This window comes from Miscanthus floridulus, chromosome 15 (genome assembly GCF_019320115.1).
Source record: "Miscanthus floridulus cultivar M001 chromosome 15, ASM1932011v1, whole genome shotgun sequence".
In the NCBI taxonomy this organism is placed as follows: Eukaryota; Viridiplantae; Streptophyta; class Magnoliopsida; order Poales; family Poaceae; genus Miscanthus; species Miscanthus floridulus.
In genome coordinates, this window is record NC_089594.1 from 14,560,646 (window position 1) to 14,577,330 (window position 16,685).

The window sequence follows — 16,685 nt, forward strand, 5'->3', positions numbered from 1 at the left end:
AAGAGACAGTCGATTTATCCTGGTTCGGGCCCTCGACCGTGATCGAGTAATAACCCTATGTCCAGTCAGCGTTAGCCTTTGCATTGTATTGATTGTCTCATCTCATCTCTAGGAACCCTGCCCTCCTTTATATAGTCAGGAGGCCAGAGTCCTAGTCGGTTTACAATGAGAGTTCCTAGTAGAATTACAGAATAATACTACTACTAAGATTACATGGGAAGAATCCTAGTTAGACTAGATCTTCTCCCTTCCTTACGGGGTATCCCGTGGGTCCTGCACCGATAAGCCCCCGAGCACTTCATGGTTGATCTCTGGAAGCCTCGTCTTGTCCCTTTAGGTTTTGCCGAGTAGGATCAAGTGTCGCCCGAGTGCTTTCTTGAGCGAAATCGTGTAGCGCTCCGTGAGATCTTCGGGTGGTGTGTACTTTTTTTGAAGAAAAAGTACTCCCATCTGGGTGTAGCCCTCGAGCCTCTTGCTATTTGGAACAAGGAGCTGGAGGGTCTTGTCTTGAAATTGCTCTGATTCTTCATCGAAAGGCTCCCGAGCATATTTTTGGGTTCTTTATCAAAAAGAACTCGGATATGGCTCGGTCTGGGTTCTTTTTATCGTGAGGCCTTGAAGTGGTCTGTCTTGAAGAAGTCTTCTTGGTGACGTGCGCTTTTTCGAAAGAAAAAGTGCACTCACTGAGTGTAGCCCCCGAGCCTCTTGCTATTTGGAACAAGGAGCTGGAGGGTCTTGAATCTTATGTTGTTTGAAAAATCCTATCTTGAAGAAGTTTTCTGAGTGATGTGCGCTTTTTGGAAGAAAAAGTGCACTCACTGAGTGTAGCCCCCGAGCCTCTTGCTATTTGGAACAAAGAGTTGGAGGGTCTTGAATCTAAGTTGTTCAAAGAACTGAAAACCTCTCCTGTTGCAGCCCCCGAGCATATACCTAGGTTCTTTTATTCAAAAAGAATTTGGATACAGGATCTTGGCATGTTCTCTGGTAGTCTGCTGTTGTTAGATGTAGTTGTATGGTGGTGGTTGAGAGTAAATGTTGTTTGTTCACGAGTTGTACAGTGTTGGTATATTCTTCCGAATATGCTCGTTCTTGAGTATTGTTCCTTCACGCCTGAGTCCTCTTTCATTGAATTCTGTCTTTTCATTGTGTCCTTTGTTAGGTTTGTTCCGTCTGTGCTCCCGGTCCATGTGCACCGCTTCTTTGGTCTATAAATACCCTCCTTGTGTGCTGTTTTGATTCATCGAGCATTTTGTTGCGTGGTCTGAAATCTCCGTAGTCATGAATATGATAGTTTGTGAAGTAGAGCAGCCCCCGGGCATATTTTGTAGTTCTTGTGTATCTTATCATAGCTGGAGGGACTCTTGTGATAGGGATTAGAGGTAGACTAATGTCACAGCGGCATTGTACCAGGAGGTACGTGGTGGTAGTTGGAGGAAGTCTTGTGATGTGGGATACGTTCCTTCATCCAGCAGTTCTGGTTTGATCTTCCTCGTCTACCCTGTGACTATCCGGTGCAAATCAACACCTGATCCTGCATCATGTCAGGATTGGGTAGATAGATGCCTGCAGGCCTCCCATGGTCCATGTTGTCCTGCTGTGCTGCTGATTTCCGCCTTGGATGTACTGCGTTCGTCCTTTGAAGAAAATAGTGTATCCGAGTGCGGTTTGTTCTGCCGAGTAGTAATTTGGAACACGTAGTCGTTCTAGAGCCTAGCTGTGTCCGTGTTCCTTTTTGCTACCTTGCTTGTCGTAGTACCGAGTTCGTTGGGTCTTGTAAGATGTGTAATCTTGTATTTTTTGAAGCCATTTGTAATGGAAAGAATCTTGTCTTCTGAGTTGTCATTCTTTTTTCTGCTGATGTCCTGGTTGTTTATGAGATTCCCGAGTTCTTTCTATAAGAACCGGGTTCTTATGTTCCTTGTGAGGTAACCCTTCATTGCTTCATGGTTGATGAGTTCTTTTTGTAGCAATATGATAACTCTGCCGTGGTGTTGGATGGATAAGTCTGAAATCTGCCCGTTGAACTGTACCTTTGTGTAGAAGTGTGACGTCCATCATTTCAGCTGTGTCAGTTGTGGTGAGTGATGGATCGTTGCATTAAACAGGTCTGGTGGGCCGTGTTTCTATTGCTGTAAAATCTATTTAATGGCCTTTCTTCTTTTTCTTTGCTGCCCTGCTTTTGCCTTGAAACCCTAGTCTTCAAAACTCCGCCGTCGCCATTGTCGCCGTCATCTTAGCGCCGCCGTCTGAGCATCATCGTTTCTTAGTGCTTTATTGCTTTTGCTAGTATATGGGTAGGAAGAAATCAGCGAGCAAGTCCCAGGCAACCTTTCTAGACGAGGAGGCATCACTTTCTGTGATTGAAAATCAAGAATTTATGGCCATGAGGGCTGCTCAGAAGATCTGGCTGGCTCCGACTACGACTGAGGATCAGTTGGGCGAGCTTGTCAGTGATGGTCTGATCCAAGGCAAGGAGTTTGCTGATTGGAAAGCTCTAGGCCAGCATCGGGTCCCAACTCTAGGTCCTGATGAGATTATTCTTTTTGTCTCCTTTATCCGTGTTGGACTCTGCCTTCCTGCTTCTGCTTTTCTTCATCGATTTCTCAGTTATTTTGGGATTAACTTGAACCATCTTGCTCCCAATGTTGTCCTTCATCTTTCTGTTTTTGTTCATCTTTGTGAAACTTTTCTTGGAATTCCTCCTTCTCTTTCTCTATTTCGTTACTTCTTCCGTCCGAAGCCACAACCCCGCCGCGATGACACCCATGTTCTTGGTGGCTACGGGATTGAGTTTTGTCAGGGTCTTAAGAGTAAATTCTTTGATTATGACTTGGTTGATTCTATGAGGGATTGGCCTGCCGACTGGTTTTATGCCGCCATTGATTCCTCCTCTTGCTGTTCATTCTGGTTCTGGTCCCATGGTTAATGACCGATGGGAAAAGAATCCCCTGACGATGGATGAGCTCTAGGCGATCAAGCCGTTTCTTGAGAGGATATGTACTCTAAAACAATAGGGTTTGACCAGCTTCGGTATCATTTCTAGTTTTCTTCACCGCCGTGTTCAGCCTCTGAAGGAGCGAGAGAATTATGGTTTTGAGTACTCTGGGGCGGAGGATCCTTCTTGTATGGTCCCTTCCCTTGAGTTGACTGATGAGGAGGTGCTCGAGCGCCTTCAGAAGATGTTGAAAGGAGTAAGCATCGTTCCGCATGCTGTCCTTGAGTATTGTGCTAACAACCTGCCTCCAGCTATGAGTTGTTTTTCTTATGCGGGTACTTTTTGTATTTCCTTTGCTGTCTCCACTTTTTGCTTAATCTTTCTTGTCTGGTTGTTTTACTCTTTTATAGGAATTGGGGTGTAACTTCGTTGATCCGATCCCACTTGATGACTGCCCTGCCATTGTGGAGACTGGGGAGAGTCTTGCTGGGGGCATCTTTAACCAGTAAGTTTCAAACCACCACGATGTTTCCTGGTGTTTCTTCCGCAATCTTTGACGCATATGTAGAGTATGTTCCTCGTCCAGTTCCTCGAGCTCCTCGTAGTGTTGGAAAAAGGGGGCGAGCAGATTGTTCTTCTTCTGGTTTGTCTGCTACCAAGAAGCCTCACGAGTCGAGTACTCGTCCAGGTACTCAAGTTATAGGCAGCATGCTCCTAGGTGAGCATATTAATACGCTTTGTCTTCTTATTGTTTGTTTGTGCCTTTAACCGAGTACTTTTCTCCTTTTTCAGATGGCGCTGTGGTTGCCTTGTTTGAGAATGAGGAAGATGAGGATGATGATGCAGCCCTTGTCATGCGTCGGTGAGTTGTTTTCTTGTTTTTCTGTTGTTGAACACCTCTTTTTGTTCTAACTTTTGGCCTTGTTCTCTTGTAGTAAGCGGTCGTTGAGCTCGAGTTCTTCTGGGGCTCCGGTACCGACCACGCCACTCCTGTCGCAGCGTGGTGGTGATATTTTTGCTGCTATAGTTCCCCCTCTAAGATCTTCTATTCGTCTTGGGGATTTTATGAAGAAGAAGATAGCTAAGTGAGTGAATCCTGGTTATGTTTTCCTTTTTTCTGATTCATATTCTTATCGTCGAGTTTCCTTATCATCTTGCAGACCCTCGCCTTCCCTTAACCCTCAGTCGATGTCTTGTCAATCCTCTGGTGCACTCCTGTGTACTGAGTCTCAGGACCCGAAATGTACAGTCGGTGAGGTGGCTATGAGGAAGACAGGGTTCCCTGGTGATCACACTGCTGTAGATTTGCTGACTCCGGGGGCGACCGTGGTTGTGGCGGTGGATCCATCTGAGGAGGTAGCCGGGGCTTCCTAGGATATGGCCCTAGTCTTGCCTTCTTTGCATCAGCCGGCTTCTCCCTCTGCTCCTCTTGGTACTAGTGGTCAGCGTTTGGATGATGATGTGTTGCAACAATTCGATGCCACTCATCGTTTGTCAGAGCTGACCGCTGCCTGGGGAACCTTTGTGACTTCTTTTGAGAAAAAACTCTAGGTAAGTTTTTCTGAAGTTCTTTCTTCGGTTGTTCATCTTTCTTCTATTCTTATGTCTTGTTTTTCTCTCTCTCTTTTTGTTCAGTCTTTTTCTCGGGATCATACCGGCTTCTTTTTCTCGTCTGAAACCGAGAAAATGTTGTCTTCTGAGGTTAGTGCCCTAAAAACAGAGCTTGACCTCTGTCGGGCCGAGATGGAGACCGAGCGTCAAATGCACCAGCAGGAGGAACAGGCTCTCCGTGCCCGGGTGGTTGAGGCGGAAGAGCGGAGGGATGCTGCTGTCCTGGAGGCCTTGAAGAATGTGGTGGCCATGAAGAAAGAGTGCAATGGTATTGCAGGTTCTTTTTTGTTTCCTTTTGTATTCAAATTTCCCTTTCTGCTGACTTATTTTTTGGTGCTTGGTCGAGCTCTCTGAGTTGAAAAGAAGAAGCTCTCGGAGGGTATTGAGGAAATGAAGATTCTTGTTCGTAATAATCACAACAGGGCTGAGGAGGTAATTACTCATGTTGAAGAAGAACTCACGCTTGCTAAGTTGATTAGGTGTGGAGCTGACAGGGATCTTGTGCAGGCCCAAAAAACTATTGAAGTCTTGACTGGTAAGTTGACGATAGCTACTGAGAACTGGAATGCTTTGTGGAAATCATTTCGGACAGTAGCCGACCTTCTCTGGACTCCAACAGATGATGGTCAATCTTGGGCTCAGTTTATTCCCAAAGTTCCAACCCGTTTCCAGGAGTTTGTGAAGAGGTGCGCCCGACTATGTACCAGAAACGTTCTTGCCTAGGTCCAGGTTCTTGCTCCGGAGGTCCCTTTGTCCAAGATTGTAGAGGAAGCGGAGAGTCAAGAATATCTGGATGCCGTTGAAAAGGTGGCGCCTGAGGTCAAAGATTTAGCCAGGAGAGTTGTGGATAATCTTAATATTGATATTTCTTCTCCTGATGACGATGCTTGATGTAATTGACCTTTGTACTCCAGCCTCCGTAATAGGATATTATACTTCTTTCTTGAATGAAGATTCTTTATTTTTTGTTGATGTCTTCTTTGCCTGGATGTCTTCGCCTTGTTTATTCTTTAAATGAGTTGTCCAAGTGATCAGAATTTTTTCCGAGTAGTCGTTTGTTGGTCGTGGTGCGCATCCACGGTTTATGGTGGTGGTGTTGTTTCATCCGTTGTAGGATCGTTCCTTGATAGGTCAAGCGTTTGTATGGCTTTTATCTGCGCCGTGTAATCAACTCGGTATATGTAGATCGTTGTGTTGACAAACTTTCTTGATTTGACGAGTGCTTGTATGGCTTTCGTCTGCGCCATGTAAACAACTCGGGGTAAGTAGATCTTTGTCTTGACAACCTTTTTGTTCTTGTTGGTACTGGAAAGACTTAGGACCAACGATCTCAAGTATCTTTAGCTTCTTCTTTTTAGCTTTTTTGCTTAACTCGAGATGTGGCCAGCATCTGGCCCTTTCCCTGGTTGTAACAACATCTTAGGATCGGTTTGGGTGTTGGCTTATCAGCTACCCTCATCGGCAGGCTCAAGCAACTTTTTAGCTTTTTTGTTCACGGCCGGTATGCTCAGGCTTAGTTTCAGCCATTTTGCTTTTTGGTTCGGGTGTTAGCTTATTAGCTACCCTCATCGGCGGGCTCAAGCATCTTTTTAGCTCTTTTGCTCTCGGCCGGTATGCTCAGGCATAATTTTAGCTATTTTGCTTTTTGGTTCGGGTGTTAGCTTATTAGCTACCCTCATCGGCGGGCTCAAGCATCTTTTCAGCTCTTTTGCTCTCGGCCGATATGCTCAGGCATAATTTCAGCCATTTTGCTTTTTTGGTTTGGGTGTTAGCTTATTAGCTACCCTCATCGGCGGGCTCAAGCATCTTTTTAGCTCTTTTGCTCTCGGCCGGTATGCTCAGGCATAATTTCAGCCATTTTGCTTTTTTGGTTCGGGTGTTAGCTTATTAGCTACCCTCATCGGCGGGCTCAAGCATCTTTTTAGCTCTTTTGCTCTCGGCCGGTATGCTTAGTGAAAACAACTGGGGGAAAGTCATAATAAGACATATGTTGTCGAGGAATACCATCTTTATTGATCATGAACGTTGATATGCTTAGTGAAAACAATTGTGGGGAAAGCTATAATAAGACATATGTTGTCGAGGAACACCATCTTTATTGATCATGAATGTTGATCTCTTGTGTATTGTATATATATTCTTCCTTGAGTTGTTTTCATGCGTAGAATCTTCTTAGTTGGCTGATGTGCCATATATTGTTGACTTCTTTTCCATCTTCAGCTATCAACTTGTACGTGCCTGGTCCGGTGACTTTTGTGACAATAAAAGGACCTTCCCATGGACTGAGTAGTTTATGGCGTCCGTTAGTTTTTTGTATTCTTCTTAGTACTAGGTCTCCGATTTGGAGTGATCGAGTATGGGTATTCTTGTTGTAGTGGCGTCTTAAACCTTGGAGGTATCTGGCTGATTGAAGGGTAGCGTTTACTCTGACTTCTTCTGTACTATCGAGTTCTAATCTTTGGGTGTGTTCTGCTTCTCCTTCGTCATATTGTTCTATCCTTGGTGACGTCCAGATCAAGTCGGCAGGTAGTACGGCTTCTGATCCGTAAACTAGGAAGAAAGGTGAGTATCCGGTGGCTCTGCTTATTTGAGTTCGTAGCCCCCATACTACTTTGGGTAATTCTTCAATCCGTTTGGATCCATAGTCCACTAGTTCTTCATACAATCTTGGTTTTAATCCGGCTAGTATGAGTCCATTAGCCCTTTCTACCTGTCCGTTGGCTTCTGGATGTGCGACTGATGCGTAATCTATGTCAAAGCCGCAATCCTGTGCCCAACTTTGGAATTATGTAGCTGTGAAGGGAGAACCCAAATATGTGATGATTCGATTGGGCATGCCAAAGCGGTGCATAATGTCTTGGATGAACTTGACTGCTTTGGCTGCGCTGTATTTTGCGAGTGGTTTGTATTCAATCCACTTGGTGAACTAGTCAATTGCTACAAAGATGTACTCGAAACCGCCCTTTGCTTTCTTGAGAGGTCCCACTTGATCCAGCCCCCAGTAGGAGAAAGGCCAAGCAGGTGGGATGCAGATGAGATTGTGAGCTGGTACATGAGCTTGTCTTGCGAACATTTGACAACCTTTGCATTTTCTGACGAGTTCTTTAGCGTCTTTCAAAGCGGTTGGCCAGTAGAATCCGGTGCAGAATGCTTTGCCGACTAGTGTTCTTGAAGCGGCATGATTTCCACAGCAACCTGAGTGTATTTCGTCTAAGATCTCTTTGCCTTTTTCAAATGAGACACATTTTAGGAGTACTCCTGATGATGCGGCTCTTCTATACAGCTTGTCCCCTACTAGGACGTAGTTTTTGCTTCTGCGAACAACTCTGGTAGCCTCCTCTTTATCTGCTGGCAACTTATTCTCTTTGATATAATCAATAAAAACCTGGGTCCATGAGGTGTTGATTACCAAAATCTGGGTGCCTTTAGCTAGGAGTTCAGGGGTTATCTCACCGAGTTGTTTGATAGAGGGAGCTGATAACTCCTCTATGAATACGCCCGGTGGGACCTTCGCCCTGTCCGATCCGAGCTTGCAAGGACGTCTGCTGCAATATTAGAATCGCGTAGGACATGTAGAATTTCCAATCCTTGAAAATGTTTTTCGAGTTTTTGTATTTCAGCACAGTAAGTGCCCATGTTTTCTTTGGTGTAGTCCCAATCTTTGTTGACTTGTTTGATTACTACTGCCGAATCGCCGTATACGAGTAATCGCTTGATTCCGAGGGTAATTGCCAGTTGGAGCCCGTGGATGAGGGCTTCATATTCTACTTCATTGTTTGTAGCTTGCCATAATATCTGAAGGACATACTTGAGTTGTTTTCTGTCTGGAGAAATGAAGAGAACGCCTGCACCGGCTCCAGATAGCTTGAGCGATCCATCAAAGTACATCTTCCAATGGTCAAGGATGGTATTTCTGTCCACTTGGCAACCAAATCGGCAAGGGCTTGAGATTTAATTGCCTTCCGTGGGGTGAAATCAATATTGAGAGCACCAAGTTCAACTGCCCACTTAGATATGCGCCCTGTTGCGTCTCTATTGTGTAGGATGTCTCCGAGTGGGAAATCTGTCACCACAGTAATCTTGTGGCTTTCAAAATAGTGGCGAAGCTTGCGTGAAGTGATCAGGAGGGCATAGAGTAGTTTTTGCACATGCGGGTACCGGATTTTTGATTCTGACAGTACTTCGCTGATGTAGTATACGGGGCGTTATACTTTATATACGCGTCCTTCTTCTTCTTTTTCTACGACTATCGTTGTGCTGATCACAGTAGAAGTTGCCGCAATGTACAGCATCATGTCTTCATATTTATTTGGAGGTGTGAGAACGGGCGAGGAAGTGAGGTATGCCTTAAGTCTTTTGAAAGCTTCATTGGCTTCTTCTGTCCACTCGAACTTGTCTGTCTTCTTTAGTAGTTTAAAGAAAGGTAACCCTTTTTCGCCGAGTCTTGATATGAAATGATTGAGGGCCACCATGCAGCCTGTTAGTTTCTGCACATCTTTGATATTTCGAGGAGGGCCCATCTCTGTTATGGCTCGAATTTGCTTGGCGCTGGCTTCGATTCCACGATGACTGACCAAGAATCCAAGAAGTTGTCTTGAAGGAACTCCGAATACACACTTGTTTGGGTTCAATTTCCATCTCCACCTTTTCAGGTTTTCGAAGGTTTGCTTTAAGTCTTCAATTAGTGTGTCCGGGTTCTTTGTTTTTACTACTACATCATCCACGTATGCCTCTACTTTTTCGTCGATCTGTTCACCAAGGCACGTTTGGATAGCTCATTGGTAAGTGGCACCAGCATTCTTGAGTCCAAATGACATGGTCTTGTAGCAGTAGGCACCGAATGGAGTAATGAAAGATGTCTTGCTCTGGTCTTGTTCCTTTAATGCGATCTGGTGATATCCTGAATAGCAATCAAGAAAGGATAATAGGGCAGATTCTGCTATTGAATCAACTATCTGATCAATGTGTGGTAGCCCGAATGGATCTTTCGGGCAGTGTTTGTTGAGATCCGTGTAGTCGATGCACATGCGCCACTCATCCGTATTCTTTTTTTGTACTAGAACTGGGTTTGCTAGCCAATCTGAATGAAGAATTTCTCTGATGAATCCAGCTACCATTAGCTTTGTGATTTCTTTTTTAATTGCTGCCTTCTTATCGGGTGAGAATCGTCGTAGCCGTTGCTTCATAGGCTTAGAGCCTTCATTGATATCGATTCTGTGCTCAGCCAACTCTCTTGGGACACCTGGCGTGTCGGCCGGCTTCCAAGCGAAGATATCTTTGTTGTCCCGAAGAAAGTTGGTGAGCGCGAGTTCCTATTGTGCTGAGAGGTGGGCGCTGATGGTTGCTGTTTTGGAGGGATCACCGGTGCCTAGGTCAATTTGCTTGACGTCGGCTTCTTTTGGTGGTGCGAGGATGCTGGGCTTTTTAGCCGGTATCTCTAGCTCTTCTGGGCTTATTTCTGCAGCAATAGTGGCTATTTCTTTTCTACCATTGACGGCTTGTGCTTTGGCTGCAATTTGGATTGCCTGAACGTCGTAGTCGAAAGCGCGCTTCAAATCACTTCGAAGGGAAAGGACACCGTTAGGCCCTGGCATCTTAAGCAATAGGTACGGATAATGCGGTATCGCCATGAATTTTGCTAGTGCTGGGCACCCGAGGATTGCGTGATATGATGAATCGAAGTCTGCAACTTCAAACTTGATGAACTCTGTATGGTAGTTTGAGGGAGTTCCAAAAGTAACTGGTAGAGTGATTTGTCCAAGTGGCATGGCTGTCTTGCCGGGTACTATCCCATAAAAAGGGATGCTCGTTGGTGTAATCATCCCGGTGAGTTGTAGTCCCATCTTCCTTAGCGTTTATGAAAAAATGATGTTGAGTCTGGCTCCCCCATCGATTAGTACTTTTGTGACAGTCATACCGGCGATAGTTGGATCTAGAACCAGTGGGTAATGGCCTGCATTTCCTATGCTAGTCCATTGGTCTTCTCTTGAAAACTGGATTGGATACTGTGACCAATTGAGATATCTTGGAGTAGCCGGTTCTGCTGCCATGATGGTTCGTAGAGCTAGCTTTTCTTGATGTTTGCTTCTTGAATCTAGGGCCCTGGCGAAGATCACTTCTACTGTCCCCCTGGATTTTTGGAATCCCTTATCTTCGTGGTTGTCTTCATCTTTTTTCTGATTGTCTTCTTTAGTGTTTCCCTTACTATCTTTTCTTATGTATCGATCATTGAAGGTGTAGCAATTTCCGATGGTGTGATTTCCTTTAGGGTGCAAGATGCAATGCATGTTTTCAATGTCGTCATACTTTCTGGGTTTGGAAAACTTCCTTGATTTGTCAGCCACCGCTATGGTGTTGTCTGGTCCACGTTTTCTTTCCTGATGTCTGTTGTTTCGATGATTTTGCTTGTCCGGGTTGTCTTGGTTGTTTCTATCCGGAAACCTTTCTCGTGTCTTCTCCTCTGCAGTAATAATCTTTTCTACTATGCGTCTGAATTCTTCATTGTTTCTTGGGTTCTCTTTGCAAAAGTCCTGAAATTGCCACCTAGCCATGATTCCGTAAGAGAAAGCCTCGATTACTTCTCGTTCAGTGATATCATGTACTTGAGCACGTAGTTCGCCAAATCGTCGATAGTAATTTCTAAGACTTTCGCCCCCTTTCTGCTTGAGTCCTTTTAATTCTACGTGGGTGATGGGGTGCGTAATGATACCCATGAAATTTTCACAGAAAACTCTTTGCAAGTCCTCCCAATTTCTGATTGACCCTGGATTCAATTTGTCGAACCATTGGAGGGGCATGGTTTCTAGGGCCATGGGAAAGAACAAGGTCTTGATATCGTCGTCTCCTCCAGCTAGTTCAATCGATTGCGAGTAAATCTTGAGCCACTGCCTTGGTTCGGTCTTGCCATCATATTAAGAGTGGTTGGACGGTTTGAACTTGTGAGGTAGTCGTATTGAAACAAGTCTGTTTGCAAAACAGGGAAATCTATCGTGCGTTCTGGCTTCTCTGTATTCTGATTCAGCACCTCCTTCTAGCCAACTGTTGTTTTGGTGAGAGTAGTTCTGTGGGGCTGTCTAAATAGGTACTTCGCTTCTAATCTTTCTTGGTTGTTCAACTCGGTAGTTTTGATTGTGGTCCCTTCTACTTTCTCTGTTGTGACTTCCACTTGGTCCAAGTCTCTCGAAAGCGGACTTCCTTTGATTTTGATCTTCCTTCCTATGAGATGTTGACCTGGTAGGTAGTCTTGAGCGGGTCCTTCCGTCGTGCGTCCTTAGGGCTGCTATCTGGAGAAAGTCCTGGAGCTATTCCTGTTTTTCACTGGGATGTGAGGTCGGTCCGAGTTCTTCTAGTGCTTCTCGGATCCTATTGTAAGGTGTATTTGCCGCACGTCTTTCTTCAACTTCTCATTCTGATTTCCTTCTATTATACTTGGCCAGATCTGACTCATATCTGATCCAAGCTTCCTTGCGCTGCCTAGCACGGCATTAGCGTCCTTGTTTCAATTTGTTTTTTCTTTCTCTGGCTTGCTTCTGATTCTCGGTCTCACCATCGTGCCCCTGGGTAAAGGGTGATATGTTGGACTCAGATTCATCCGATGACCTGACGTCGGGTGCTTCTGGGGGGACCAATGGTGATTGAGGACGGCGAACCATGAATACTTCTCGTGCGTGAATTGTTCTGTTATCGGCGTCGGTTTCCTCACTGTCGGAGTTGTTGATAACTTTAGTAGAGGCTTCAAGGTCATAGATCGAGTCTCCTTCTTGGTAGGGTAGAATTGTTGTTGTCGTCGTGCCGACTAGTCGGGTACCGCTATCCTCAGGAACAGAACCTGGCCAGTGGACGATGTAGTCTTGAGATGTTATAGTTAGTACGAGACCTTCCTAAGCTCCTTTCAGTGTCATTCTAAGCACCATATCGAGGAATCCTTCGGGCCATGCTTGATAAGATTTTGCCATGTTGTGGAGTCCGAACGGAAAAGGACCCGACTTCTTGAAAGGACTCTGAGTGTACTCTGAGTTGTATTCTTGATAGGCCGAGGCCGCGCTCTGGAGCCCCACCAGAAAAGAACTCGGACTACTCTCAAGAGAACTCTGAATGCTTTCCGAGTTAAATCCTTGATAGGCCGAGGCCGCGTTCTGGAACCCTGCCGGAAAAGAACTTGGTTTCTCGAAAGAACTCGGGTAACACTCCATCTCGGATGCGGAGCCTGAGTTTGAGTCGGATGCGCAAAGCCACAAAATCTGAGTTGGATCGGACATCACGAGCCACGCGAATCTTTTGGCGAGTTGATCTGTCATAGTCGCCGAAATAGAAAGGTCTTCATGGTGATCCGAATCTTCGAGGAGACGGCTTTGGAGCTTGCCATCGTCGCCTGCCTCGCAGATCCATGAACCGAAGATGAAGGTTGATCCCGTCGAGAAGATCATGTTGTCGAGGTCCGTCAAGCTCTCGGATGCAAATTCACTGAAAGCCCCTACCTGGCGCGCTAGCTGTTGATGTTTCACCACCGATAGCCTGCCATTGGGGTACCCAGGGCAGTTTGTTTGGGCTTCAGCGTATGCAGAACTCGATGGTTAACGCAAGAGATAGTCGATTTATCCTGGTTCGGGCCCTCGACCGTGATCGAGTAATAACCCTACGTCCAGTCAACGTTAGCCTTTGCGTTGTATTGATTGTCTCGTCTCGTCTCTAGGAACCCTGCCTTCCTTTATATAGTTAGGAGGCCAGAGTCCTTGTTGGTTTACAAAGAGAGTTCCTAGTAGGATTACAGAATAATACTACTACTAAGATTACATGGGAAGAATCCTAGTTAGACTAGATCTTCTCCCTTCCTTACGGGGTATCCCATGGGTCCCGCACCGACAGACACCCGTTGGCACCGGCTCTCAACCGGACGCCGCTTTTGCAAGCATGTCGGTCACCTCGTTGAGACGCCTTGGGATGTGATTGAGTTTGAGGACGTCGAACTTGTCCTCCAGCCATCGGACTTCTTGGCAGTACGCAACCATCTTAGCATCATGGCATCTTGACTCCTTCATGATTTGGTTGACGACCAGCTGAGGGTCACCCCGGATGTCGAGGCGTCGGATGCCCAACTCGATGGCAATGCATAGGCCGTTGAAGAGCACTTCATATTTGGCCATATTATTTGATTAGGGGAAATGGAGACGAACCATGTACCTCATGCGAACCCCAAGGGGTGATACGAAGACTAGCCCCGCGCCGGCGCCCTTCTTCATCAGCAATCCGTCGAAGTACATCGTCTAGTACTCTTGATCGACAACCGTCGGTGGTGTTTGGACCTTGGTCCATTCCACGATGAAGTCAGCCAACACCTAGGAATTGATCGTTGTTCGGGAGGAATACGTGATGCCTTGATCCATCAACTCGAGCGCCCATTTCACGGTCCTTCCCATGGCGTCCTTGCTCTGGACGACCTCGCCAAGGGGGAACGACGTCACAACTGTCATGGGGTGTGACTCGAAGTAGTGGCATAGCTTCCTCTTGGTGATGAGGACGGCGTATAGGAGCTTCTAGATTTGGGAGTAGTGGGTCTTAGAGTCAAATAGTACCTCGCTGATGAAGTACATAGGGCGCTGCACCTTGAGGGCGTGCCCCTCTTCTTCCCTCTCTACCACCCGGGCGACGCTGACCACTTGCGTGGTGGCCGCTATGTATAGCAGGAGGGATTCTCCGTCGCTTGGAGGATCTAGGATTAGGGGCCTTGTCAGAAGCAGTTTGACCATGTCAAGTGCCTCCTGGGCCTCGGATGTCCACTCGAAGCGGTCGGCTTTCTTCAAGAGTCGATAAAGGGGGAGACCTCGTTCGCCGAGGTGTGAGATGAATCGGCTGAGTGTGGCGAGGCACCCTGTGATTCGCTGGACCCCCTTTATGTTCTGAATCAGGCCCATCCTTGTGATGGCTGAGATCTTCTTTGGGTTGGCTTCTATGCCATGCTCGGAGATGATGAAGCCAAGAAGTATGCCCCTTGGGACCCCAAAACACATTTCTCGAGATTGAGTTTGATGCCATTCGCTCGGAGTTTCACAAAGGTTTGCTCAAGATCGGTAACGAGATAGTCAGCCCACCTAGACTTAACCACAATGTCGTCAACGTAGGCCTCAACGGTCCGCCCGATGAGGTCCCTGAAGCATTTGAACGTGTAGCGCTGGTACATAGCCCCAGCGTTCTTCAGTCCAAACGGCATTGAAACGTAGCAGAACGATCTGAAGGGGGTGATGAAAGACGTCGTGAGCTGGTCAGACTCTTTCATCATGATTTGATGGTACCCAGAGTACGCATCAAGGAAGTAGAGGGTTTCGCACCCCGAGGTAGAGTCGACTATTTGGTCTATGCGCGGTAAAGGAAATGGATCCTTTGGGCACGCCTTGTTGAGACCCATATAGTCTACACACATCCTCCATTTCCCGCTCTTCTTTCGTACAAGAATGGGATTGGCTAACCACTATGGGTGGTATACTTCCTTGATGAATCCGGCTACCGAGAGTTTTGTTATCTCTTCACCGATGGCCCTGTGTTTCTCCTCGTCGAAGCAACGCAGGCATTGCTTCACTGACTTGGAGCCTGGGTGGATCTTCAAGGTATGCTCGGCGACCTCTCTCGAAATGCCTGGCATATCTGAGGGTTTCCACGCAAAGATGTCGTCGCGGAGGAAGTTGATGAGCGCGCTTTCCTATTTGGAGGAAAGTGTGGTACCAATGTGTACCGTCTTGCCCTCGGGGCTGTTGGGGTCTACGAGGACTTACTTAGAGCCCTCGGCCGGTTCGAACGATCTGGTCGCCTTCTTGGCGTCAGGTGCTTCTTCGGTGACCTTCTCCCTGAGGGTGGCAAGCTCTCCTGAGGCGATGATTGCTACAGCGTGACCGCAGCACTCGACCTCGCACTCATAGGTGCGCTGGAAGGAGGTGCCAACGCTGATGACCCTGTGGGGGGCCGGCATCTTCATCTTGAGGTATGTGTAGTTGGGGATGGCCATGAACTTCGCGTAGCATGGACGCCCCAGGATGGCGTGGAAGGTTCCGGTGAACCCAACCACCTCGAAGGTGAGGGTCTCAGTCCTGTAATTGAACTGATCCCCAAAGGTAACGGGCAGACCGACCTGCCCGAGTGGCATGGCCAGCTTCCCGGGCACGATGCCGTGGAAAGGTGCTCGGGTTGGGCGGAGGCGCGTCCAGTCGATGCCCATCTCGTTGAGCGTCTTGGCGTACATGATGTTGAGGTCGCTGCCTCCGTCCATCAGTACCTTGGAGAGTTGCTTTAGGCCGACGATTGGGTGGACCACAAGCAGATATCTCCCTGGGTGTGGGACGGTATCCGGATGGTTGGTCCGATCGAAAGTTATGGCAGACTCCGACCACCGGAGAAAGGCAGGCGTGGCCGGTTCGGTCATATAGACCTCGCGGCGCGCGACCTTCTAACGGTGTTTGGAGTCGTAGGCCGCTGATCCTCCGAAGATCATAAGGCGGTCGTTCGGTGTTGGAAAGCCGTTGTCCTTCTCCTCAGCGTCGTCCGCAGTGGGGGCAGGGTCCTTCCCCTGCTCCCCTTTGTTGGAGCCTCCGGACAAGAACCGCCACATGAGGTTGCAGTCCTTGAGTAGATGCTTAATAGGAAAGGCGTGGTTCGGGCACGGCCCCTCGAGTAATTTTTTGAAGTGGTTCGGAGTGCCCTCTGTAGGCTTCCGACCACCCTTGCGGTCAACAGCGGCCATGAGCGAGTCCTCGCGCCGTTGCTTCTTATTCTTCCTTTTGGCGGAACGATTGGAGGTGCTTTTGCCAGCACCCTCGTCCCGCCTTGCCTTGCCCTCGAGACGATCGAAGATCGCTCCAACCACCTCTTCTCCTGAGTCGTGGCTGGTGACGATGTCCAGGAGTTCCTTAGTGGTTCACGGGTCTTTGCGTCCCAGCTTATGAACCAAAGACTCGCAGGTCGTCCTGGACAGGAAGGCTCCTATCACGTCGGCGTCAACGACGTTAGGGAGCTCATTGCATTGTCAGGAGAAGCGCCGTATGTACCCACGGAGGGTCTCACCGGCCTTCTGACGGCAGTTCTTGAGGTCCCATGGGTTCCCAGGGTGCTTGTATGTGCCCTAGAAATTCCCCACGAAGATCTCCTTCAGATC

The 16,685-nt window shown here is 47.4% G+C and overlaps 1 protein-coding gene across 1 annotated transcript; it reads right to left on the reverse strand.

Annotated features, from left to right (window-relative positions):
- Window positions 1-5,242: 5,242 nt before the first annotated feature.
- LOC136507048 (uncharacterized) lies at window positions 5,243-15,803 on the reverse strand. Its single transcript, XM_066501900.1, has 2 exons — window positions 15,313-15,803; window positions 5,243-5,360 (listed from the first exon to the last, which is right to left on the reverse strand). Exons 1-2 carry the CDS (start codon window positions 15,801-15,803, stop codon window positions 5,243-5,245), a joined length of 609 nt encoding a protein of 202 aa, XP_066357997.1.
- Window positions 15,804-16,685: the final 882 nt, after the last annotated feature.

Coding starts and splice junctions, on each gene's coding strand:
- LOC136507048 (XM_066501900.1), bottom strand. CDS start 15,803: ATGGACGGAGGCAGCGACCTCAACATCATGTACGCCAAGACGCTCAAC. Junction 5,361..15,312: donor GAACCGGCCGAGGGCTCTAA/GTAAGTCCTCGT, acceptor CTTTGACCTCAG/GCGCCACCTTTTCAACGGCA.